Consider the following 25218-nt stretch of genomic DNA (forward strand, 5'->3'; position numbering starts at 1 on the left):
ACCCTGAACAACACAAACAACTGGGTGTGGATGCTCATCAGCCAACTGGAGTGTTCCCAAAGTCCTTAGATGAATTTTTCAAGCTACCATAGTCGCTCTTCAGACACTGATTGGAAGTTGGAGTCTCTTCAAAGTGTCCACTGTGCAGCCATTTGGGCTTTTTGCCCTCACCATCATTCATGTGAATAACTGGACTGTTTGAAATTAGGGCACTGTCAAATGTATTTTCAATGAGCGATGCTTGTGTACTACTTCTTGTGTACTACTTTGTCAACACGTCTCCCACACACACCCAGTAAATGATCTGCAACCCAGGCAAAGGTTTTCACCTTCTTCATGTGGCTGCCTGAGGATCTGGCAAGTCTTCAAGGCGAAAGGCAATCAACCTGGAACCACAAAAGCACACCAGTCCAAGAGAAGAGAATAAGTGAGCGGTGCTTTGAAATGGAAACTACCTTTTCTACTTTTGGTGAGGTGCTTTCTTTTAGAACAATGTTGACTTAACCTAATCATACACAAAATGATTAAAAATGTGGTTGATTGAATGCTTCATTAAGTTTACCGTGATAGACTCTGACAATAAACTCAGAAATATAAGGTTACTGTAATATAAGAGGATACAAATAGTTCCACATTTTGATTAGCAGCAACAACTCTGTTGGAAATTTTCATTCACACTCCCAAAATATGGAAATAAGTGTTTGCATGAATTCTGTTCAGCATTCAAATTCCCTGGACTGCAATAAAGGTACGAGCCAAGCTTTAATTTGCTTTTACGACTATAACTGCTGAGCTATTTTAGTCAACATAGCCCCTCGAGGCTTCATGTGTGCCTGTGTGTTGGGGGAAGAGTCCATGTGGCTCACATCTTCATAGCAACACACAAACATACATTTCATCAATCTGCTCCTTATTAAACGAGAAAAAAGGCGGCGCCACATTCAACTGTATGCGTGCTTGGCTGGTGCTTTAGCGACGTCGTGTGGCCCTTGTGTGCAATTACAGTATGCTGCCGTAAATGGGCTACTTGGGATGTAAAGTGTCGCAAATCAACGAGCGTAATTAAAAGTACCTCGTTAGCCACTAACCGTGGTTTATCGCGTATCAACAAAAGCGACTTTCCTCCCCTTTTTGCAGGTAAATGAATCATAAATCAGTAAACCTTTTATTGGACATTTGTGGAGTTATTTAATGACGTTTCCCGTATATATACTTACGTTACCAATCTGAACTACATACTACTTTTTACTAGCAACTAGCAACAATTACAGGTTGGGGCGAAAATGTTAAGTAACAAAATACATTTAAATGTAATCTCGTAAATTAAGATTAATGTTTCAAAAGCCTGCTATGATTTCCAAACTTGGTATAGCTTTGTGTGTGTGGTAATCTGATGGAGGTCTTAAAGGCGACAGTAAGTTGTGTCCTTCCTTCCTTCCTTCCTTCCTTCCTTCCTTCCTTCCTTCCTTCCTTCCTTCCTTCCTTCCTTCCTTCCTTCCTTCCTTCCTTCCTTCCTTCCTTCCTTCCAAGTCAATTTAACATGTTTGGCACCCAAGCTAATAAAGTAGTGGCCTGTGTATATTTCTTCTTTTTTTAAAATTAAATCTGTGAATTTGTTTGTCTATATGAGATGAGTGACAGCACCTGCTGAGTCTTTCTTTTATTTTATTTGAACCAAAGCCACTTTTCACTTAGCATAAATAAAATTTGGTTGGTGTGTCAATTTGCCATTTTGGTGTAAAGCGACCATCTTGTTTTCATTTTCATATTTTCCAGGTGTTCAAATGGGCGGCGCTATATTGCAAATGGTGCCAACCATACAAAGAAACAAAAACAAAGCCAAAGCACACCTTGAGTGAATTATTTTTTATAATTAGCTGTGACTTTGTTCTGGATTCCTTGTATTGTGTTTGGGCTCAGCTTTGACGCTCAAGGCCAGACTGAGGCGTGGCGTTCTTTTGTTTCGCTTCATGGAAATAAAAGTTCATCCCACCCTTTGTGACGAATCTGGTTCCGGAGGAAAAAAAAAGAATTAAATTATGAATAAACGTCATTGAAATGAAGTGTCTTATCACGTGGAGCGTAGAGAACAACATTAAGGCGCCTCCACTGGAATTCCTGAGGACCCTCATTCACATGGCCGTGGGCGTGTATGCGTCTGTTTCATGTGGGCATGCATCTGTGTGTGTCACTGGGGGTATTTATTTGTATTTGCCTGTGTGTGCGTCAATGTGTGTGTGTACGCATTGCTGCTGATGTGGGTCATTACCCCCTTCTTTTCCCCATGGGGCCATGCAATGGGAAAGAGGAGGGGGCGGATGCTGCATGACGTGTGTGTGTGTGTATGTGTGTGTGTGAGTAGCGGCTCACATAAGGGTGGGGTTGAGGTTGTGTCCCCGAGGATCTGAGACCAATAAATCACTGCGCCGTCTCTGCTCTGACACCCATCTTGTCTGATGAGGGACAGCGATGGTGGGAGTGGGGATGAATGGGGGGAGGTGTAGATTAGTGAGGGGGAGGGGGCTCCTAACAGCGCTCTGGCCTTGTCTTCCTGCCATTCTTGACCCTATCTTGGGCACTGGGGAAATGCAGCAGCGGCGTACTAGCTATGGAGTGCACTTACTCAGCGTTGGCGGCCATCTTACGTTGCCACTCGCCACGCAAGCCAACTTGAACAAGAATGTATATTGTATACATATCACCAAAGTTATACAATATTGTTCATTTTTTCCTATGTGCTTCTTTTTCAGTGGCATGCAAAGTATTCGAGCAAATTCGAGAAACCGTTTGAGAAGATTCTACGATGTGAACCGCGAGACTCAACCACCCAACCGGTAATTAAATCTTTTTTTTTTTTTTTTTGTGCATGTCGGCCTCACTGTTCTGAGGTTCTGGGTTTGAATCTCGGCTCTGTTCTTCCTGCCTAGAACTCGTACAAACATAAATACAGCGGAACCTCCATTGAGGATGTGACATGTAATTTGATGGATGAGGGTTGAACAAATTGTTTTGCTTCATGTTTGCTGCACTAAAAGGTAAAAATCAACCTGCAGCTTATATCCGCATCTGCAAGGGTTAAATTACTCACCTATCTAGTGAATCTCATTTGAGTCAGTCTCACCATGACACCTCCATGTTTATTGTTCATATCATACTGATGAAGTCATCTGCGGAGGTCGGCGGTGGGAATCAAACTGGCCTCGTTCAAAGCCCTCCCCTTGTGCGCCCCGCATTCCTCCGCTTCAAGTTGTGATTATAAAGGTATGTAGGGCTCTCCTCCTCCTCCTCCTCCTCCTCCTCCGCCCTTCCATTATTTTGACCAGTATGCGGCTGAACATGTGTTTACTCACACTCAGCATACGTGCGCCGCAAAAGACCCTCGTGCTTTTACGATCTCGCACGGGACCGCTAAAACCAAAACCGTCCTTTGCCATTGTTGGCTCGACTTTGAAGAAGAGAACCTATTTAACCGCTGGAGCCCGGCCAACACATACGCACACACACACCTTCATCCAACCTGCCAATAGCAATATACAGTGTGTGTCCTTCACTTATCTTTTGCTATCATCTATATTATTTTTGCCCTCTCCCCCTTTCCAAAACTCTCACCCACCACTGCCGATTCTTCCTGTGCACCCCGCTGCTCACACACCACACGAAGCCACTTCCCATGCGTCACATTTCTCCTCTTTGACTTTATTCTAATAAATGTGATGCAGCAATTGGGGATGCTGTGCATTAAAATTCAGCAGGGGACTAAAAAAAAAAAAAGGCAATAAAATGTGTCCTTTTCACCAATTTGTTTTCTCCCACAATCACCTCGACTCTCTTCCTCTTCCATTCCCTCACACACACTTTTTTTTTCATCGCTGATGTGCACTAAACCCCCCCACTGACTCGTCTTTCTCAGCATCCCCCCTGCTGTCCTTCATCCTTTATTCTTGTCCTCCTCCCTCTCCCCCCCCTTCACCCCCCCTACTCTCACACGCATAGTTGTAGCCACAAACACATGCACACACATCTATATTTTCCAACTCCACCTCTGGCAGGTTGTGATTTCCACTGTCAGAAATTGCTTTTTCAATATCTCTCTCTCTAATTATGAGCCCCGCTAAAGGGGTCTTGCCACCAGAATACCAATTTTCTACAATTTATTTCCTTCTTGGCTGAAATAATTCTCGTATTCCAGTCTGCAACAATGAAGACATCACCGATTGGTGCGCGTGTGTGTATATGTGCGCGTGTGTTTGCTACATTATCACCAGTGGGCCCTTCCAATCCTTCCCTTGAGATGGTGATTAGCAAAACACAAGAAAAGGGGGCGGTGATGTTGTTGATGATGATGCACATCTTTCAGTCTTATCTCCACGCCAAAAATGGACAAAATTGTAAGATGTTCAACAAAGCAGCGTCAGGCTTGTGGCGAGAAAAGCGGAAAACCGCCGAATCTCAATATACAAGCAGCCACACCGCCAAGCACCGCCCCCTCGCCGCCAACAAGGAGTTTAACTCCAGCGCACCCCCTCCTTCTTTTCCTCTTTGATTGACGTGCGGAACCTCGGCGCTCCAATCAGCGCCGGGACAGCCTATTCCCCACGTGGGCTCGCCCGACACCGATTGGCTCATTCCAGGAGCTCCGAGGCCGAGCCCCACGTGGAGATTTTCATTCAATCACTACTGAGAACAATTCCACGGAGCCTCTCCGCCCCCCCCCCTGCCCCGTTTAAATAAACGTGTTTTTTAATTACGCAGACTCATCTGAATCGCATTTATGTAAACCCAATTAAGTAAAAAGTTCGCCCTTTTGGTGTGAAATAGCGACACGAAAAGCACGCGTATCCTCGACGTAATATTTACAACAAACTATGGAAGCGCGTTAGCGTGTGTGGGGGTGTATTCAGCCCCCCCCCCCCCCCCTGAAGAACTCATATGTTGTGTCCCATTGAGGATGAGAGAGAGAGAGGGGGTAGAGAGAGAGCGAGAGCGAGAGGGTGAGGGAGTGTTGTGTGAAAGGAGTGCAGGCCAACGAGGGAGACAAAAGAGGCTGCGGCTGCATTCAATGTGCTGCTGTTGTGTTGTGTTGTGTGTCCGTCTGCGAGCCGCTCCTCCTCCTCTTCGCCAAGAAAGAGAAAGAGCGAGAAAGAGAGAGAGCGAGCGAGCGAGGGAGAGCGAGGCCACCCGATATCGCACAAGCTGCCGGACCTATCATCAAGTTTTCGGAGACTTGAGTGGAGAGGGACCCCGCGTGGAAGGCTTCCAAGCAGGACCTTGCTCCTCCTGCCCCGGCCCTCACGCGTCGAGAGCGGCGCGGCGGCGCACCGAGAGAGCCGCGGTAGGCAGAACAAAGGAAAAGTGAGGAATGAGAGAGCCCTAAGAACAGCTTCTGTGCCAAATGTCCCACTAAAAAAAAAGAAAAAAAGAAGAAAGAAGCGATCCTCGTAATCCTCGACGCAGCTTTTCCGTCTCGCCGAGGGGGACAAGAAGGACAATAACCGTACGGAGACGCACGTTTGGCGGGCAGAATGTTCCCTCAAAACCGAGCACCGGTGAGTAGGAAGTGTCCATTCAACGCTTATCGGAGATGCACCATTTCCGGGTTCTCGTTTTTGTTGAGGTGCACGATAAAGGTCAGGCTCGTTTGTTATCTGCAGACCGGTGGACCGGTGAGGGCAACTTTGGAGACTGGGAGATAGGGAGGGGGGGGGGGGTGTCTTCCTCGACCACAGACACGGGTCGCTAGAGCGTTAATTCCACGCTGGAGTGGAGTGGAGGGATGATGGGGATGAAGAGTGCGTGTGTTTGCCCTTTTGCTCCGATGGTTGAGAGCAATAGAAGTGAGTCAACTCTGCTTGTTGACACATCCGCAAGTATCCCCGCACACACTTTTAAGTCATGTTTGGAGTGACCGGAAACCGTAAATAGCGATACAACCGCTTTACAGGGTGTCAAAAAGGATCGTAAAGATATGCCTCGTCATATCGCGGTTCGGTTATCGCTGTCTATCTGCACTGTAGATTTAATCTATTTTGATCATGGCTATTTGTCTTTATTGCGGAATTTGAACTAGAATGAGTGTCTAAAGTTTGAGATCATCTCACACTTAATAAAGATCACTGTGTTTACTGAGCTAGCTTACAGGACAGCACTTCTATGAGTTGACACAATTACATAAACATCATTAGGGCAACATCATTTATGTAATGACCCTATAATGGTCATGCATGTTTTGTATTTGTATTGTGCATCAAGGCGAAATATATTAGCATGCCATTGTTACCAATACTTGACTGAGTGATCAAGTCATATGTAGTCCATATATTGGAACCCAACTGTTAGCATAGCATGCTAGCATAGGCATAGAATTGAATGTAACTTCCTAGCAACAGCAGGAAGGCAAGATTGGCCAATATGTAAGTCAAGGAGAGTCATTTTGACAGTAGCTCCATCCCATGACGAGCAATTCTACCACTTAAGGGACAATGTTTTTTTTTCTTTCCATGAGAGATGTAGCAGCCTTTTAATTTGTGTCAATCAAGTGAGGTGGAGGGCTTTTGAGCCGACTGAAATACATAAACACTGGTCTTCTCGCCGCGTCAAGTATCAATTAAGGACCCACTCATTTGCCTAACCCTCATCCCCAGGCCGACGCTGTTTTGACTTTCCTGTCCCGCGCAGATTAAACATGCAAATGGAGATTTGCAGGTGGAAAAACAAACAAGTAAAAACGCAAAGCTGGCCGGATTTGAAGCGTCGTCGTATGTCTTTATCGGCCTCGTATCCCCCCCCCTGCACTTCCTCTGGCGTGATCTTGTGACCGCCGGCAGCTGTGCACGTAGTGAAAAGGCCTGCAGGAAGGCAGGGCAGGAGGCAGACTGCGGCTCTGCGGTTTACGCTGCAAACCCAATCCCTCTCATCCAGCCTCTCCTTGCTGTGTTCCTGCGAGAGCTTCCAAACCACATCTTAATGTATGGGCAGGCATCCCAGGGCGAGAGGCGCAGTCTGCGGCGGAGCTCGTTGTGAAAGCGTTGACCCTGTTTTTTTTAATAGAAATGCTTTTCTCAGTACACGCAGTCCAGTCAGTTGGTCCGATTCTTGATCCGTGAAAGCACGCACCACTTGTTCGTGTATTGGGCATAAGATTTTGGTAATGAAAACGGCGCCTGACTTGATGCTGCTGCCCTGGTTCTCACCAGAAGTCTCGCGGTCTTGCTGCTATGAATATTTTTAAGACTATCCACAACTGAAAATAGCCTAAGCTAGTGCGGCTAACCTCTATTCTCAACCAAAAGCGTCTTATTTTGGTACTTGCAAAAGCCACACCGATCTATAAAGACCGTCTCCGGACATTTCTGTGTCACGGTCCGGCTTCGGCGGCAGTTGGGTGAGTCAAAGTTGCCCAAAAAAAACACATGATAATAATAATAAATCCAATTCAAGCTTTAAATGTCAATGAAGAGTAGTAAAATGGAGTTTTAGTACTTTTTCAGACTGATACCAGTTACCTGTGCTAGCATGCGAACTGCTGCATTTTTTTGCTTTTTATTGTGACAGACTCTCACAGGAGAGATTTGCGTCTTTACACCCCCCCCAATCTTTGAAATCTTTGAAATTGATGCAGTTGAAATGAATTCGCGGGCGACCTTTTGACCCGGCTTCTGCTTTGTCTCAGCGAGTTATGTCGAAAAGCTCGTTTTGTCGCTCAGGCTTTGTTCACAAACTGCGTCTTCGATTCGGGGGTTTGGAGTCAGTTTGGTAAGTCAGCTTGGAGATTGAAGTCGTGCAAGATCTTTGCCAAGTCGGTGGGAAGGACACGTCTTCATTCCAATATCAGGCTGGTTAGTGGGTTAGTTGCCGCAGCACTAGCGCGCTTTACTTGGGCTCTTTATCATGGCGGCTGCCCACACGTAAGCGCGGCCATTGATCAGCAGCTCGCCTCTTTTTTTTTTTCTCAGCCGGTAGTTAGAGGGCAAAGAAAGAGCAGGCAGGAGAGAATGAAGGAAAGGAGGCTGAAGGGATCTCTGCTACTTTACGCGCACGCCGAGGTGCGTCTCGGTGGAATTGGCAAACGAGCCGAGGGGAGGGGCGAGGGCTTACCTAATAAAAGAAGGCACCTCCAGCAATTAAGGCGGCTGACAGGCTAACCGTGGCTATCTGCTAATTTGGGCTGACAGCGGGGAAATTTGAATAAGGAGGCTTACGGGAGAAATGGGGCGGTGGAGAAAAGGCGGAGGGGGGCGAAAAAAATGTTGCTAATGAAACAGGTGCCTCACCGCCTGCCCCTCCCCTCCAAGAGACGAAGCCATTGAAAGATTAGCCGCATGTTTCTTCAGATGGGAGCCAAGTAGAGTGATGCTATTGCAATCGGTTTGACTTCTTGCTTTCTCGTGTTGAAAATGTCCTTGCGATAAGAAAAACAGTTTGCGACCGTTTGCAACTGAGATTCAAATCTTTCTGCGGCGCAGGCCTGGAGTAAAAATTGGCCAAGCACACTGCAGAGAAGACAAAAGTTGTGGACCAGCTCTGCTCGCCAAAGACGTTTTGTGGTTGTGGACAGTCTTTGATGGTTTGCGGGTGTTTTGTTTCTCAGCGCAAGCATGTCAAAGCCCATTTGCATGTGCAAAAAGAACGTGATGTCTGTTCACCCAAAAAAGTTTCTGGTCGTTAGGCTTTTGAAGTAAATACATGAAAGGAATCTTTTCAGCAAACGTCAAATTGCACCCATGGCCGCCTCGCGATAACTGCCGCCGCTCCATTTTATACGTGACGGCGGAGATGCGTGATTGGCGACTTTTTCATTTGGTCCACGCCAAGGCCGCTCATGTGAAGGCAATAAAGCCCACATGTGCTCGTAAATACTTGCGGGAAGCGGCATCTTGTACGCATCCGCTGTCTGAGGTGGCCCGTGTGGGCGTGTCGTCTGCTCGGCGGGCGAGGATGTGAGGTCATTGTGGTTTTGTTGCCTGCGGTGTGAAGGCAACTCAAATGAAAACAGCGGGCACGACCACACTGTTGGCAGACTCCACAACAAGTGCTTTTCGTTTGAACGCCTGCTCTGGAGCCATGTGTTTTGGATCCTATGTTTTTTTCCCATTTAATAAAATAACAATAACAGTCCTTGTTTTGGGTCATTTACTAAGATTGGAAAGCTTCTATTCAAATGGGATGTTACCCCAAAAAATGAAATCAATTATAAAATATCTAAATATTGACTGTGTATCAACTTCAATTTTGTAATCATCCCGATTTGGACAAAATTGCTTTGCATTAGTGAGATAAGAGAGCCCAACACGTGATGACAGATGTTACTCCAGGCTGTGAAAAAAAAAAAAAAAAATTTGTTGGTAAAATGCAAAAAAAAGAAAAAAAAAAGTGCTGTCTAAAGACACATTTTGCTCGCTCTAGAAACAAATATGGGAAGGAAAGAAGGAAGAATGAGAGTAAGATGAGACGCTACACCTTCACCATCCGTGCATCCCCCCATGAAAAGGCCCAAGTGACTTTTCACCTCTCTGGGTTAATTGGCCTGTGTGTGTCTGTGTCAGTATGCATCTAGGTAGGAATCAGTCCAGCGGATTAAGAACGGCTTGTTTCGCCTTTCAGAACGTTCCCGTTCCAACTTTCTGGGTCGGCGGTCTTCACCCCTCCTCTCACTTATTTCGTCTTTTTCCTGACCTCCTTCAGACACTTTAAGTCGCCATTTAGTAAGATCAGGCTTGCTTCCGGTTTAGCACAATGACGCGTGAAGACGACAACAATTGTTGTCACGTGCGCTCCATCGACGCTGTTGGCCTCTCGTCGGATTGCTTTTGGAGGGTTGTGGTTTGTTTAATCAGCAGGAAAAGTCTGATTTTATTTCCTGGTGCTGCCGCGTCAGCTTTTTCCCCCCTCCCCCGAAACGGTCACGCTGGCAACCGGGTTCTGGGTCGTCATTTTGTACTCCCATGTGACCTTTTCAAAGAGCTTAATGCTATGGAAGCTTTTTGCAGGCCATGGCTATGGCTCTAAGATGTGACTGCACCAATAAAAAGATTTTTAAAAAATCCTACTAGAACATCTGAACTTCATGTGGGGTTTGTCATTGATTCTTCGCTTAACATGAGTTTGAATTTGATGAATTAATCCTGTTTTTTTTAGAGGGTGTGCACACTTATGCTTTTTTTTTCTTCTCTCTAAATAAATTGTTCAGGTTATGATCAACAGCACTGTTTTTATAGCACTCCAATCTGGCATGGGGTGTGTAGACTTTCTATAGCTTCTGTCGCTGTCATTGGCACGCTACGTGGCTGTCATGTCAACATGCAAGTTAGATTTTTTTTTTTTACAGCTTTCATCCCCCCACTCGCCAGCCAAGCCCCGCCGTGCTTTTTGGCATCCCGGTTGAGTGATGTTGCCGTTAATTAAAGCTAATGCGCTGCTGATGTGCCACGCTCAGATGTGAAGAGAAACATATTTTCAAAGACGTCGCCGCCGTCATCAGAGTCGACTCACTATCGATATTCCGATGCTATAATGGGACGGAATACGATTTGACTGTTTCTGTTGGCCGCATCTGAAGAGAAATCTGCCGACGAAGATGTCTTCATGTGACCGGACAAACGTGACCACTCGATGATTCATGTTTCACGTGGACGGCAGCATACGAACGCCCGCAGACAAACTCGGGAAAAGCTGCTGATGTCTTGAGTGACCTCCGAATTCAACCTGGGGCCGAAAAGTGTATCGTGTAGAAATTGAGAAATTCTGGAGTGGCGATGAGCTTGAATATTTCCCCGTGTTGTCATTGAGCAGAAATTCTTTTTGAATTGATTTGCGCTTTGCAATGTGAAGCAGAAGGTTCCACTTTAAAAGGCTGCAGGCCGTATTGATTTGCACGACCAAATAAGTTTCACCTCCATTAGTTTACACTGGAAATGGAAAATAATGGTAAAGAGAGAGAAATATTTGAAGGGCATTTTCTGTCCAGTTTCAAACAGTTCACTTTTCAATCCATTTAGCAGTGGAAACAAAATCTTTTCTTACTTTTTTTTTTTTTTTTAGCAACTGTTAAACGTCATTTAATTGTATAAATTTGTATTTGATATAATAATCATTGTTCATTGTGGGATGATTAGAATTTCCCCTTTTTTTGGCACCTTCTATTTATAGACACGAGATTGTTGTTCAGTTCTCAAGTGCTAACTTCAATGTACTACTTGACCGCCCCCGATCTTGAGAACGCTCCATCCCCTGTGGGCCAGTGAGCTAGCTCTGTGTTGTTGACGCAGAGTTACATAGACAGAAAGACGGGGGAAGCCCCCCCGCCCCCTTCCCCGCCACCCTTGCAGTCCAACGCTCAGCCTTCTTTTGTCTGCTTGTCCTGCAGCATTACTCTTCTGCTTGTAGCCTCCTAATTGCTCCGGACCCTGCAGAGAAGAGAGCCGAGCGCGCCGGGATCCCCTCCCCACCCGCTAGGCTTTTTTTTTTATTTTTTTTTTATTATCCTCCTTTCCCCATCTTGGACCAGCAATGAAACAATGAGTGCTCATTTGGCTAAGACTCTCATGCGCTCCATGTCACATCTGGCAACGTTAGCTGTGACACTAAACAGACGGACAGACCGCCATGAACCCGTGTCACATGTCAGTAATTTTCTATGTGTCTCGGTTTTCCACAGGCACCTCTCCAGCCACCCCCGGGGTCTTCGGCCTCCGTGGTGGCAGCGGCGGCCGCGGCCGCCGCAGCGTCGGGGACCCCCCAGTCGCTCAAGCTGACGTACCCCGAGACTCTGGACCGCATCAAGGAGGAGTTCCAGTTCCTGCAGACCCAGTACCACAGGTACCTTGAATCGCTAATGTGTGTTGTTCCTTCAAATGAAGCATTTGGGCTTAGCTGTTCCCCCCTCGCCCCCCCCCCCTTTTCTTATCCTCTTCTCATCCTACTTTGATTTAGCTGGCCAGTATCCCAACCCCGCCCTCTTTTTTTTTTTTTTTTCCTGTCCCACTTCAAACTTCTTTTGTGCACTCTCCCCTATCTCCAGTCTTCGAACCCCCGCGGCTACTGCAGCTTTGTGTGTGTGTGTGTGTTCTTGTCTTTGTGGGTACTTTAATGCAATGTGTTGTGTCAGAGATGCCGCCAGAGTGTTCGGAACAGGCCCTGTCGGCGAATTGATGAAAAATCCCATTTCACTGAATTGATTTAAATTCTCATCAGTCACTCGGATGAACGTAGTCACATTTTTTTTCATCTCAGACTCGGTCGGTGAAAAATATTTACCCGGAGAAACAAGAGAGTAAGATCCGGTTATCGCCATATTGTTAAGGAAAAAATATTTGCGTTCAATGTTTGAAGCCCTTGTCGTTGACAAACGTTCAAGGCCCCGCTGATGATTGCTCTCCTGGCATCATTTCAGTGCCCCCGTGCCAAACGCGCCTCGCTAAATACACAAGAAGTCAAGTGAAAAGATTCCAATTGGGTCTGCTGCAGATTCCATCGGAAGATTTCCAGGAAGAATATGCAATGGAAAAACCTAAACCTCGTCAGACTTGGCACATACTTGCGGCCATGGACATGGAAAGGGATTGTGCCGTGCAAATTCCTTCCACTGCTGGCTTGGATGTTTAATCTGGCAGGTGGTTCGGAACCTGTTCCTTTGGCTCGCCAACAGTGAAATGCAGCGTGTCATCATTTTGACATCCCTGTGAATTATTTTTGCAAAGTAGGATGGCACTCATTTTACGAGAGCAGTGAAATAGTCGTCGAAATTTCGTGTGAAACTAATTAATACTTTCCTATTTTCTAGTGCTTTGACGCCACCTTGTGGCATCTTAGTTGTTTCAAAAAGAGCACAATAAAATAGGTTCCACAGGAGGTCAACTGTATTTTGTTTCTTAGTGATGTGACGCAACTTTGGGTTCCGTTGGCGCCGTCGGAACAGAACTTCCTCAGAACCTCGGTTGTAAACTGTAATCATGTTGACACACCCGTTTAAAAGGCAATTAATTGAGATTAATTTATCGCCAAGTCCCAGGCCCAAATTACCTTTTGAAGCGGTAATGATACTTGAGTCATCCCCGGTTGCAAAAGATATTTTGCCGATGTCATCGTGACCACATGTCCTCGTGCGGTCGCTTGCAGGACAGGCCCGGTGACGAAAGAAACACACTCGTAGACACTGCTTGTGTGTTTGCCCGCACACGTGGTGATGATGTATGTGCTTGAAACACGCACACGTGCAGGGCTCCCCAATTATCAGCGCACACAAATAGACGCCGGCTGGAAATAGCCGAGTTTACGTGTGTATTTTGGCCTCGGCGACGGTAGCAGGATTCCGATAGATGTTGGATTAGACGGCAGGATAGAGATGGAGGGGAAGGGATTAGCACTGATGAGCTACAACCATGTGAGTGGCGGGTCGCTCTGTGCGTGTGTGTGTGTGTGTGTGTGTTTTGGCAGGCTACGTGCGCAAATCCAAATGTTTGCTGGCATACGGCGGCGTGGAAGGTATGTAGCCACGAGGAAGATTAGTAGGAAACCCAAAGGACACAACGCCTAATTAAAGTCTTCGGTGTGGGTCAGCAGCTCTGATTTTGTGTGTGTGTGCATCTGTGTGTGTGTGTGTGAGCTCATGTACGTTAACAAAACAGCCTGTAATCAACAGACTGAGGCATGGGAGCTTTAATTACTGCAATTCTTTTGACACACATTTGCATACACACATGCACAGGCGGCGGGTGTTGCTGCTAAGTGAATGTCGGCGTGTGTGTGGTCTGCATCGAAGCTCTTCACTCACCGCTAACATGCGACCACTCGTCTTTCGAGCCCTTCAACTTGTCTTTGCGCACACATGGTGGCAACACACACACACATACACGTGCTGCCCAAGTGTGTCATGTGACCTTGACAATTGGTGTGAGGGGAAAAACGGAAAAGCTGACTTGCAATGGTAAGTGATGTGACGTGAAATGTAAAATCGAAGGTGTGCTCTACACACGCACACACACACACATAGTGTGTTGATTTAATCAACTCTCTATGGCGACATTGTATTTGCAAGAGAGATGGTTCGTGGTTTGTAGTTTGAAGTGTGTGTCTGCGTGTGTGTCTGTGTGAGTGAGAGCGAGATTGTGTGTGGCCTCGCAATGAGTGTGATGACAGATACAAGTTCGCTTGGCCTGCTGCTGTGTGACAAGAGCTATCCTTTATTGTGTGTGTGTGTTGTGCACACCCTTGAAAGATGATGAAAGTGTACACAAGCAAGTTGGGTGGGCTCCTGTTCTCAGTGTGTGTGAGCTGTGGATTTTTTTTAATTTATTTTTTTTACTCTCCCCGGCGGATTCGCAAGGGATGGTTGATCAATACTTAATGAGATGTAAAGTGAACAGTCGCAAAGCTGCAGAGCGGCAGCCTAAACGGTTCCATCGTGTGCGTGCGCTATACGCCGATGTCACGATCGATAGGACTTAGTGCCGACTGATATCTTTTTAACCGCAAAGACGCTTTACAGCCTTTTTTTTTTTTTTTTTTTTTCAAACGTGCAAACGAAACCGTTTAAATAGCATTTAAGTGGCCGCGTCGCCAAAGCAATCCATCAAGCGAAACCTATTGAGGAGTGCTATCATTCCCATAATTAGAAAGTGAAATGAGATGATGCTTGTTTGCAAAGTTAGCATCTTTATGCCGCGCACCTTTTTCCAGCCGTGGTGGCACGCTAGCAAAAATGAAAGTACGGAAAAGGAAGGCTGGAGATTTTAACGAGACCTGGGACACTTCTTAAAGTGCAGCATCTTAATTAGATGCTTCAGGTTGCTTCATTTTGACCCTGCGTTGCCTATTAAATTTTGCGTTCTCGCTAATGTAGCGCTTCTTTGCTTTGACTGATGTGTGCGTGCGAGTTTGTTCATCAGCAAGGCAACAGCGGCTGTCTGAAAAGCCACGGAAAAGCTGCAGATTTGTCGCGCATCCACCTTATCTGCTGTCACCGACAGGCAGAGTTGACATACGCGCCCCCTTTCATGCTTGTGCCCTTCCCATCATCTCTAAATGGCGCCCAGCTCAAGCCTAATTATGACAAGCAATCATTCCCCACTTCCTGCCCAGCACTTTTTTTTTTTCTTTCCATCCTTCCTCCAGCTGTGATGCTCGCTTCACGATAAGCACGTGCTCATTTTCAACCTTGAAGGCCATCATTTGTAGCAAACGGGCGTGGAGGAAAAATCGGATGCGGTTCTCATCAAATGGCTGTCATACAAAATAAAATGAAGTCGTGGTGGTTTGAGCATCACAATGTTATTCAATTTCATCCAGCTTTAATTGTCCTTAAAAATTCCACTTAATCCTTTAATCTAAAAACCCAGATTGGCGATAAAGTGGACTAGTGGTTAACACAAGCGTCTCACGGGTTCGAATCTCAACTCTGGCTGACATTTGTGGAGTTTGCATGTTTTTTCAGGGCTTATTTTTTCCTCTGTCCAAGCAAGAACCCCCCCCCCCCCCCCCTGATCTTTTCAGCGCCTCCTCCACTTCTTCTTCTGTAGCTTGGCTCCCTCTCTTCCCTTCTCTTCTCTTCCCCGGGCTGGCCATGATAAATTACCTGTTGCAGCCAGGGTGGGGGCAACGTATTAATCATATTGTAATTTTCCTCTGCCACGCAACCCGCCCAATAGACACACATCGTCACCACGAGTGCAGCTCCTCCTCCCCCCCCCCCCCCCCCATCAATCTAGTTGCCGCCTGCAAACAAATCAGTGTAAATGAAGGCCCAAATACTGCCTCCCTGGGGAGGAGGGAGGCTGCAAGGGCAACAAGGCACGTGTGCGTGTGTGTGCACGTTATATGCGACAGAAGAGAATTACGTGTGTGTGTGTGTCCTGTTTGGCCGAAAGCATTTTCCAATTTTAGGCGACAGGAGGGACCTGTTGAGCTTGTGTGGTGACACAGACACAAAGATATGGCACACATGGGAGAGCTGTTTGGCTGCCTCATCTGGGCTGAGTGTGTGTGTGTGTGTGTAGTCTCAATTCATGGGCACACAAGAGTGGTAATTAGAGACATGGGCGTATTATATGGGTAAACGTTTGAGGGTGGAAGAAATGCAGATTGTATATTCTCGAAAAGAGATGGCAGGCTATGTCCAAAAAATGGCTTGTTATAATTGAGATTTGTGTTATTTTTTAAAATTTATTTGGAGTCAAATCCAAACTTAAGATGTTAACATCTGCCCTCTTGTTGTTTCATTGTAGTTTGAAGTTGGAATGTGAGAAACTGGCCACCGAGAAGACGGAGATCCAGAGACACTACGTTATGGTGAGCCACGTCGTCTGGGTCCTTTTCATCTGCTAACAGCTGCTAAACACCCACACGCAAGACCACACACGCACACACACACACACTCTATCACACTTAAATGGGATTCTGCGCAAAACAAACGCTGCAGCTTTATGCTGCCAACATTTCGACTCTTTCCAGTGAGAATTTGCCGAGTTTCATCATCAACACTCCCTTCATGCTCACCTTGAATTATTTTTTAGTCGAGTGCTTGAATAGTTTCAAAACACTCAATTTGTCTCTCAATTAAAGTGGCGATAAAAAGTGAGCCAAAGCGCGACCAATTAGTTAAATAGCGACTTCATGCCTGTGAAATGATGTGAAATGTGTTAATGTCACTAAATTAGGCTGGAAAGTGTCATTTACTTACAACAAAAATATTATTATTTTTTTCCCATTGTAATCTGAGCTACTTGCTCAAAATTGATTAGCGACGAATGGCGCCAAACAAATGTGATAAGTGAGGCCACGCCCACAATGGCTCAAAGAAGTCCGGCAATGTTGGTGTTCATACAAATGAGACGTGCACAATATGGAGGTTAGCGTGCGCCTCCACTTGGCCACGCCACGGCGCTACCATTAGCGTAGCGCTGTGTGAATATTTGGGAATTCTGCCCGCCATCTCGCCACCGCAGCTGAACCCGCTCCGGCTGCCAAGAACCCACTCGGGCCCCGCCAAAAAAAATCCGATGTGGCATTCCTGGCACCGAGTTGGGAATTGTGTATGGATGTGTGTGGGGGCGGTGGGATGGAGGTTGAAGGTTTGGCTCTCGCTAAGAGAGGGGGGGCGGGCGGAGTTGGCGAGGGCTCCTCTCCTGGCGGCTGATTTTGGGGGGGGGGAGTTTGGGTGTTGCTTAGCAACAGGCGAAACTTGGCACGCCAACTGTCAAGTGGAGCTGCCAGCTGCCAGGAAAGGCATCTTTTACGGCGCCGCAGACAAACAACAACAACACATGCGCGCACACACCTGCGTGCTGTGCCAAGAAAGATGTCTGCCGAGAGAAGACAACCCCTGCCCATCTCCTCTCCTCGCATCCTGGCGCTCCGACTTGCCAATCTCCTCTCTGAAAAGCAAATGTCAGCCTGTCACTTTGCCAGGCATCGACTGGAAAATGCAGAGTGAGCGAGCGAGCGAGCGAGCGAGCAGGCACCTGGCTCTCCACTCTCCTTTGCTCCTCGGAGGAGTCCGAAAGTTCAAATGGCTCAAATTAGACGTGATTGTCGCAGCGGTCCGACAATATACTTTCCTCGCTCGCGCAACTTTGGAGAGTCATTTGTAAGTGCCCAATGTGATTGAACTTCCCATTTGCATGTGTTGCAGTATTACGAGATGTCCTACGGCCTGAACATTGAAATGCACAAACAGGTGAGCAACAGCTCCCGTTTTTTCTTTCCTCAAATCGTACACCCACCGAGAAATTTCCTCCTCATCATTTTCCCTCCAGTCATTTCTTTTGTCTCTTAACGTTTTTTTTTTTCCTTCCAATTCTTCATTTCTTCTGCATCCAGCGTCGTTTTTGATTTCCTCTTTATCTTCCCTTCCCTTCCCTTCCTGGCAGACGTATACAATCCATGCTGGATTTCACTTTAAATCAGGTCACTGCCTTCCTGCTGTCTACTCCTTCTCTCTCTCTCTCTCTACCCGCCCCCCCCCTCGTTCATTTCACCATCTCAATCGTTTCACTTTTGACATGTCACAGAATCTCCCCCCCCCCCTCCCGAGTCTTCACCGCAATGTCGATTTTCCTCCCCCGCCTCCCTCCCTTTCTCCATCTATTTCTCCTCGCCCTCCCACGTCCTTCCCTCATTGTCACACTTCCTCACCCCCCCCCCCCCCCCACCTCCTCCTTCTTCATCCTCTACCGTTCCTCCTTTCCTTTGCTTCCCCCCCCGAAGATGTCATTTAGTAGTTGGAGTTCTCTAACAAGAAATCATTGTGTCTCCCCTGGGCAGGCGGGGCCGAGGGATGCTGGGGCTGATGGATTGGGAGGAGGGTAGGGCGGGTGGGGTGTAGGTGGGCACGCAGAGAGAGTGTGAGGATTGTTGGCTGTGTGGGTGAGAGTGAAAGTGTGCAGCAAGAAGAAAGGAGGGGGGGTGGAAGTTCAGTCCGGCGTCAATAAATCACTTAGGAGGGAATGGGGTTGTGTTCACGTGTAGAAATGGCTGCATGTGTGTGTGCGTGCGAGTGTGTGTACACGCACACACACCTCAGCGCAGGCTGGCTGGCTGTCATCTAGACAAACAGCCTGCAGCCATAATGATGTTGTCATGATCTCTGCATGCATATCATTACCGGCCCTAACGGCCTTGATGCTAAATGTGTGTGCGTGCGCGAGCTCGTGTGCACCGAAGCCTGTTAGGCTAATCAATAATATCGGCAGGGGAGGAACAGAAGGAGGCCGACTTGGAATAAACAGAGGGATTGTTTTTTTCTCGCCAGACTATTTTTAACTAAAAGCCCATTCAAGGCAATGTTGTTTGTGGGTTTCCACGGCAACGGTGGTTTTCAAGGCTAGAAAGTAGCTTTGGCAAAGGCAGACGTCGTCCTCACAATGCGTTATTATTCATAGTCGTGGTACGCTAAGCAGGTGCGGCTCAATTAGAATATGATGGAGAACATAATTGAGTTTGCTTGTTCAATTAGGAAAACACGTTCGATTCAAACTATTCAATATGCACAACGAGAAATGGTTTTTTTTTTTTAATACATATTGAGAAAGTAGGTAGCAATTGGCCTTGTGAAATAAACGCTCATTTATATTGCTAATAATCGTCTGGCTAATTAGTTAATTGCTCAAATAAGTTAACGCATTTTGAAATGAATTGCAAACTGTTTTTTTTTGAGTGCAGTATCAACTGGCATTTGTCTAATTAGTCCTTTTTGTCCTAGCCTAATTAAAAATACAAATATCAAAATGTTGTTGTGGCACATCCATGCACTGTCAACACCATTTGAAACATTGTGTTGGATTATTGCTGAATCTTAGTATGTTATTAGTATGTTGTGGCTTTTACCGTGTTGTCATTGCGTTAACGCACCTAATGAGATGGAGAGAGAGCAATGGGAGGATGAGGAGGAGGAGGAGGAAGAAGAGTTGGCTGTGCAGTAGAGCTGTTAGACACACTCATGCGCTCACACACACCCTCAGTAGGAGCAATTGACCCGCGGCATGAAACACACACACACACACGTCCGCAGAAATGCAAACATCTGAGGAACGCACACAAGATTGGGAATCTTTATCTCAAACCACCACGCACCCCCATCATGATTGTGTGTTGGAGAGCATGTGTGTGCGTGTGTGTATGTGGGCTGGCTGCGGCCACAGCAGATGCTCACCATGAATATTTTAGTCCAACTCCCTGGCAAAGATTCCATTTGCATGGACCAGATGTAAGCGGTTGAAATATTTACCACACGGGTCTGGGGGAGAAGCAGGTCACAGCGTCTGTGTGTGTGTGTGTGTTTTTAGTGTTTGTGTGTGATTATTCATCAAATCGTTTTTCTCCCCCCCACCTTTAGACGGAGATTGCCAAACGGCTAAATGTGATCTGTGCTCAACTCATCCCATTCCTGTCACAGGAGGTGAGGCACACACGCACACACGCACACACTCACATGCACACGCACACACACACACGGAACAGAGAACTTGATGCTAATCAATCCACAATTAATATTAATGCGTGCGAGCGCGGCCTCCGAGTCCTCTGAGTGACCTTTGCCTTTTTTGTTGCTCCGCCCCGCAGCACCAGCAACAGGTGGTCCAAGCTATGGAGCGCGCCAAACAGGTGACCATGGGGGAGTTAAATGCTTCCATAGGGGTACGTGGGCTCCCCCCTCTGCCTCATAGCGTGTGTACCTTATCCTCCCGTTTATTTTTTTCCCTCCTTTTTCTCTACTTTTTTCAAAATTAGGAATGAGGCACCCTTTTAGGCCCAGCGCACTTTTAGCTCGCTGCCATTGGACTTTAAATTGTCCCATTCACATTACACATGCAAGTATGAGTCCCGTTAGGCCCGCTGCCCTGACTTGTGCATTTCTCCCGCTGCACTTCCTGCTTTCCGGCTCTGCTTAAAACAAAGCGCCAATGTCACAGCGTGTCTTTCTTCCCCCCCCTTTGCAGCAGCAACTTCAGGCTCAGCACCTCTCGCAACACGCGCAGGGTCTCACGATGGGCCCGCACCCGTCGGGACTGGCCCACCCGGGCCTGGCGCTGGGCGGGGGCTCCGGGCTGCTGGCCCTGTCGGGGGCTCTGGGGGCTCAGCTGGCCGCCAAGGACGAGAGGGCTCACCTGGAGGCCGCTGCTGCCGCCGCCGCGGCCGCCGAGCATCACAGAGGTGAAGGAATGCAGATTGTGCTAGTATATCCAAATTTTCAGTCAAAACTATTTTTTTAACCTTTATTTTTTGTGTACTTTTTTTTTCTTTTTCTGACACATCACCATCTCTGCCTGGAAATAGATCGGGACGCAGGCCCGGTGAGTACAAAGCATTTCACAATCGCGGCAATTTTCAGAATCACAACATGAAGCTGTTATATACATTTTTTTGCCTGACTAATATAAGAGCAAGAGAGCAAAAAAAACTGCAACAAAAGATTAACTTGCTTGTTTAATTTCACGCTTGATGGATGTGCCGACCCGAGACTTATTTGTATGCAAGCCATTAAAAGTCCATTTTGAAGAATTTATCCCCTTTGAAACGTCTGGTTATATAAGGCTTTCAAACATTATTTGATCAGCTCGGAATAGCAAAACTGTGGCGCGATAAATGAGTGATGCCGCGCGATCTATATTTTCGGGTTATTTTGCGTGCGTGCAGTTAATGAATCTTGCGGTCACTCTCCTAACATCCTCTCCTCTTTCACCGTCCATTCTTTGCTTCTGTCCATCTGCAGAGCTCTCTGTCCAACGGGGACAAAGGTCGCCCCGCAGACTACCTCAGCAACGGCAAGAAGAGGAAAGCTGACGAGAAGGAGTTCATGACGGACTATGTGAGTCACATGTTTGGTGCTATTTTGTTGCAAGTGTTTTATTGACTTTTGGTTTTCTCTTTCCTTGCACAGGGCAGCGATGCAGATAAAAGCGATGACAACTTGGTGGTTGACGAGGTTTGCGCATTTCGTCTCATCCTTTTTAAATGTGTCAACAATGTGGTCTACCCCACCCGTGTGCTAAACGGCCACCTTCTCTGATAATCCACCAGGACCCGTCGTCGCCCCGCAGCGTGCAGTCCTACTCATCCAGGGAGAACGGCTTGGACAAGATGGCGCCCTCCCGCAAGGAAGGCCCCCCGCAGGCTAGCCCCACCTCGCTGGCGTCCTCCAGCAGCGCCGCGTCACCGTCGCGCGGCAAGGAGTCTGCGCAAGTAAGGGCAAGAGGGTCAGCCAATCACGCGGCTCCTACCAAAATCTTTGACTCTATTTTCTTCCTCTAGCGAGAGAAGTCCAGCACTCCGGGTATGAAGCCAGGCACGCCAATGTCGCAAGAGTCCAATACCCCAGGACCGAGTGGACCGCCACAATTCAGGCCCATCCCTGGCAAGCCTGGTGTCGACCCGCTAGGTGAGTTGAGTTTTTTTCCGTCTTTTTTTTTTTCATTTGCATCCTTCCGTTGTTTAAAATCACTATTCTGCCTTTAGCTCGATGATTAATGAATGATTTACCCTTATTTGTGGACCCTATAAAAGACAAACACGATAATTTGAAACGTAGTTTTGGCCCGCCCAGTCTAATTGGCTGTTTGCTGGCATCGATGTTCCAAATGCATCAACTGCAGTCATTATTATGGGTGGCGGCCATCTCTACCCCGCCCACCCCTCTCAAGCCGACCGCCAACTGGACGCTTTTAATAAGCGACTGTGGGCCAAGATTGAATAAATGGTGAGATTAGGAGACTTGCTTGACTGCTTCATAATGAGCATCCATCGATGGCGCGTCGGGCTCTTTGCTCCCGTCATTCCTGTCAGCACTTTTTAACACAAGCGCGCGCACACACACTTATTGCTGCTGTCAACCGTCTCTGCAGGAGAGGTACCGCACAGCGGCCAGCAGGGGGCACTAGTGTTCTAGTCTCTGTGGAAAGCTGGAGAAGTGTTATTGAATCATGTAAGATAACCTCAGCTCTTTCCCCCCAACAGCTCTGGGTCTGAGGAACCCCTTGGTCGTGCAGGGAGCGTACCCCCCGGGGGCTTTCGGCCTGCCCCCTCCCGGCGTCAACGGGGACCTGCCTGTGGCGGCAGCCTATGGCGCCGGCCTCCACCTGGTTTCACCGCAGATGAATGGCGCGGCGGCAGCTGCTGCAGCGGCGGCGGGCTACGGGCGCTCCCCAGTGGTGAGCCTCCTCAAAAACAATTTATGATTGCTCATAGATACCACAAGATGGCAGCAAAGCACCACTCTTGTCAAATGAAGCTCCTCAACTCATTAACATAAATGAGTCCCCTTGGCACATCTTTCAGCTTTGTCACTTGTTTTGCTATACAGGTGGGTTATGAGTCTCCACACCCACACATGAGAGTGCCCGGCTTGCCCGCCAGCCTGCAGTCAGCTGCATCTGGCAAACCGTAAGTTTCATCCCACCGCACATGGCTTCATTTCTTGACTCCTTGTATTAAAAAATATGACTATGCCCGCCTTTTGTCCTCTTGGCACAGGGCTTATTCGTTCCACGTGAGCGCAGACGGTCAGATGCAGCCAGTGCCCTTTCCTCCTGACGCGCTGCTGGGCCCGGGCGTCCCTCGCCACGCGCGGCAGATCCACAGCCTGAGCCACGGCGAGGTGGTGTGCGCCGTCACCATCAGCACCTCCACGCGCCACGTCTACACAGGGGGCAAAGGCTGCGTCAAGGTCTGGGACATCAGCCAGCCGGGCAGCAAGAGTCCCATGGCGCAGCTCGACTGCCTGGTCCGTCCTCTTCAGTCGCTTTACTATCCAGCTATCCCACTTTTGAAATTGTATTTCATTTTTCAATGAAAACCTCTCCATCTCTCATCCAATCAGAACCGTGACAACTACATCCGCTCTTGCAAGCTGCTGTCGGACGGGCGCACGCTGATCGTGGGCGGCGAGGCCAGCACGCTGTCCATCTGGGACTTGGCCACGCCCACCCCTCGTATCAAAGCCGAGCTGACGTCGTCAGCGCCCGCCTGCTACGCGCTGGCCATCTCGCCCGACAACAAGGTGTGCTTCTCCTGCTGCAGCGACGGCAACATCGTCGTCTGGGACCTGCACAACCAGACGCTCGTCAGGTAGCGTGAACAATAGTTTGAGAATATTCTCGTTAATCTCTTTATCTTGCTGATGAAGTTGTCTGCTGCCACAGACAGTTCCAGGGCCACACGGACGGAGCGAGCTGCATCGACATCTCCAACGACGGCACCAAGCTGTGGACGGGAGGACTGGACAACACGGTGCGCTGCTGGGACCTGAGGGAGGGACGCCAGCTGCAGCAGCACGACTTCACCTCACAGGTTGCTGAGCACTACATCGCTTGTCGCTAGGCAGACCTGACAGTGCACTCGTGTCAAAATGTCAACGTTGCCATTGGCAGATCTTCTCGCTGGGTTACTGTCCGACGGGCGAGTGGCTGGCGGTGGGGATGGAGAGCAGTAACGTGGAAGTCCTGCACGTGTCCAAGCCCGACAAGTACCAGCTGCACCTTCATGAGAGCTGCGTGCTCTCCCTTAAGTTCGCCTACTGCGGTGAGCCCTCAAAGGTTTTGGTGGCTCAAAATCTCAAAGCCTTGGGTTAGTTTGGACCTGCTCCTAATGTGCATCTGCCCTGCAGGTAAATGGTTTGTGAGCACAGGCAAAGACAACCTGCTGAACGCGTGGCGGACACCTTATGGCTCCAGCATATTCCAGGTAATCCTTGGGCAAACTTGACTTTAAACAATCAAGTGGTTGTGTGATTGATTGATTGTTTGTGTGATTGTTTGCAGTCCAAGGAGTCATCATCCGTGCTGAGCTGTGACATCTCTCCCGACGATCAGTTCATCGTGACGGGTTCGGGGGACAAGAAGGCCACCGTGTACGAAGTCATCTACTGAATTAGGTCAACACTGCGCCTTTGGAAAACACTCAACTACTTTTTTTGGACCAGTAAAGACTCCAAACTGTTTTTTAGATGAGCGTGTGGGATTCTTCCAAAGATGTTTTTTTTTTCTTTTCCCCCCTTCTCCTTCTTAACAAAATCAAACCTCTGTAGTGGACAAGACATTAGCAACATAACATATTTTTTTAGCGTCTTTGTTTTTTAAACCCTGTGGACCATAGGGAAACAGGACAAAAGGCATCACGTGAAGGGGCTTTGGAGTTCAGCCTGCTTCGGACCAGCCTGGGTGCGGTTATGGCCGTACTTTTTTAAAATTTTTGCTTGGACAGTAAACTTGATTGTATGATCTCCAAAAGACACAACCGGTGTCAAGAGTTGCTGTTTGTCTTGATTTGGTGTGTTTTTCTGTTTGTTTTATTCTTAAGAAAACATGACTCACCGGTTTTTCCAGAGTAACTTTTGCTGCTTCATGTTCAAGGTTACTTATTGTGTAAGCTGGCTTCTAAATGGATGTAAATAAAGTTCTCTAAAGGCAACTGTGTTAAAAGGTAAGTGAGGTTTCTGCTGAGGGCAGCAAAGTGGAGGTGGATGAGTAGGTAGGTAGGTAGGTAGGTAGGTAGGTAGGTAGGTAGGTAGGTAGGTAGGTAGGTAGGTATGAATGAATGAATGAAGGTTTGTATGTTTGCATGTATGAACATTTGCATGTATGAATGTTTACATGGAATGTATGTATGAATGTTTGAATGTGTGAGTGTTTGTATGTGTGAGTGTTTGTGTGTGTGAGTGTTTGTGTGTGTGAGTGTTTGTGTGTGTGAGTGTTTGTGTGTGTGAGTGTTTGTGTGTGTGAGTGTTTGTGTGTG

General features: G+C 47.6%; 1 protein-coding gene across 2 annotated transcripts; it reads left to right on the top strand.

The window, feature by feature from the left end:
* The first annotated feature begins 1046 nt into the window (after positions 1 to 1046).
* On the top strand, positions 1047 to 24894 carry tle2a (TLE family member 2, transcriptional corepressor a). Of its 2 annotated transcripts, XM_061297995.1 has the most exons (23): positions 1047 to 1137; positions 2751 to 2834; positions 2928 to 3035; positions 3164 to 3261; positions 11654 to 11814; positions 16218 to 16281; positions 17624 to 17668; positions 19826 to 19888; positions 20053 to 20127; positions 20430 to 20643; positions 20767 to 20783; positions 21203 to 21298; positions 21371 to 21415; positions 21511 to 21672; positions 21742 to 21868; positions 22444 to 22637; positions 22790 to 22869; positions 22960 to 23209; positions 23306 to 23553; positions 23628 to 23775; positions 23856 to 24006; positions 24092 to 24168; positions 24246 to 24894. In XM_061297995.1, exons 3-23 carry the CDS (start codon positions 3017 to 3019, stop codon positions 24351 to 24353), a joined length of 2442 nt encoding a protein of 813 aa, XP_061153979.1. In that variant the 5' UTR covers positions 1047 to 1137; positions 2751 to 2834; positions 2928 to 3016; the 3' UTR covers positions 24354 to 24894. The 2 variants fall into 2 exon arrangements, with proteins under 2 accessions (XP_061153979.1, XP_061153977.1); XM_061297993.1 differs by lacking the exons at positions 1047 to 1137; positions 2751 to 2834; positions 2928 to 3035; positions 3164 to 3261 and adding an exon at positions 4847 to 5546 and having other exon boundaries at positions 20053 to 20157.
* Positions 24895 to 25218: the final 324 nt, after the last annotated feature.

Source organism: Syngnathus typhle, linkage group LG14, assembly GCF_033458585.1.
Source record: "Syngnathus typhle isolate RoL2023-S1 ecotype Sweden linkage group LG14, RoL_Styp_1.0, whole genome shotgun sequence".
Classification (NCBI taxonomy): Eukaryota; Metazoa; Chordata; class Actinopteri; order Syngnathiformes; family Syngnathidae; genus Syngnathus; species Syngnathus typhle.

Coding starts and splice junctions, on each gene's coding strand:
- tle2a (XM_061297995.1), top strand. Junction 19,889..20,052: donor TCCCATTCCTGTCACAGGAG/GTGAGGCACACA, acceptor TCCGCCCCGCAG/CACCAGCAACAGGTGGTCCA. Junction 24,007..24,091: donor CCTTAAGTTCGCCTACTGCG/GTGAGCCCTCAA, acceptor TCTGCCCTGCAG/GTAAATGGTTTGTGAGCACA.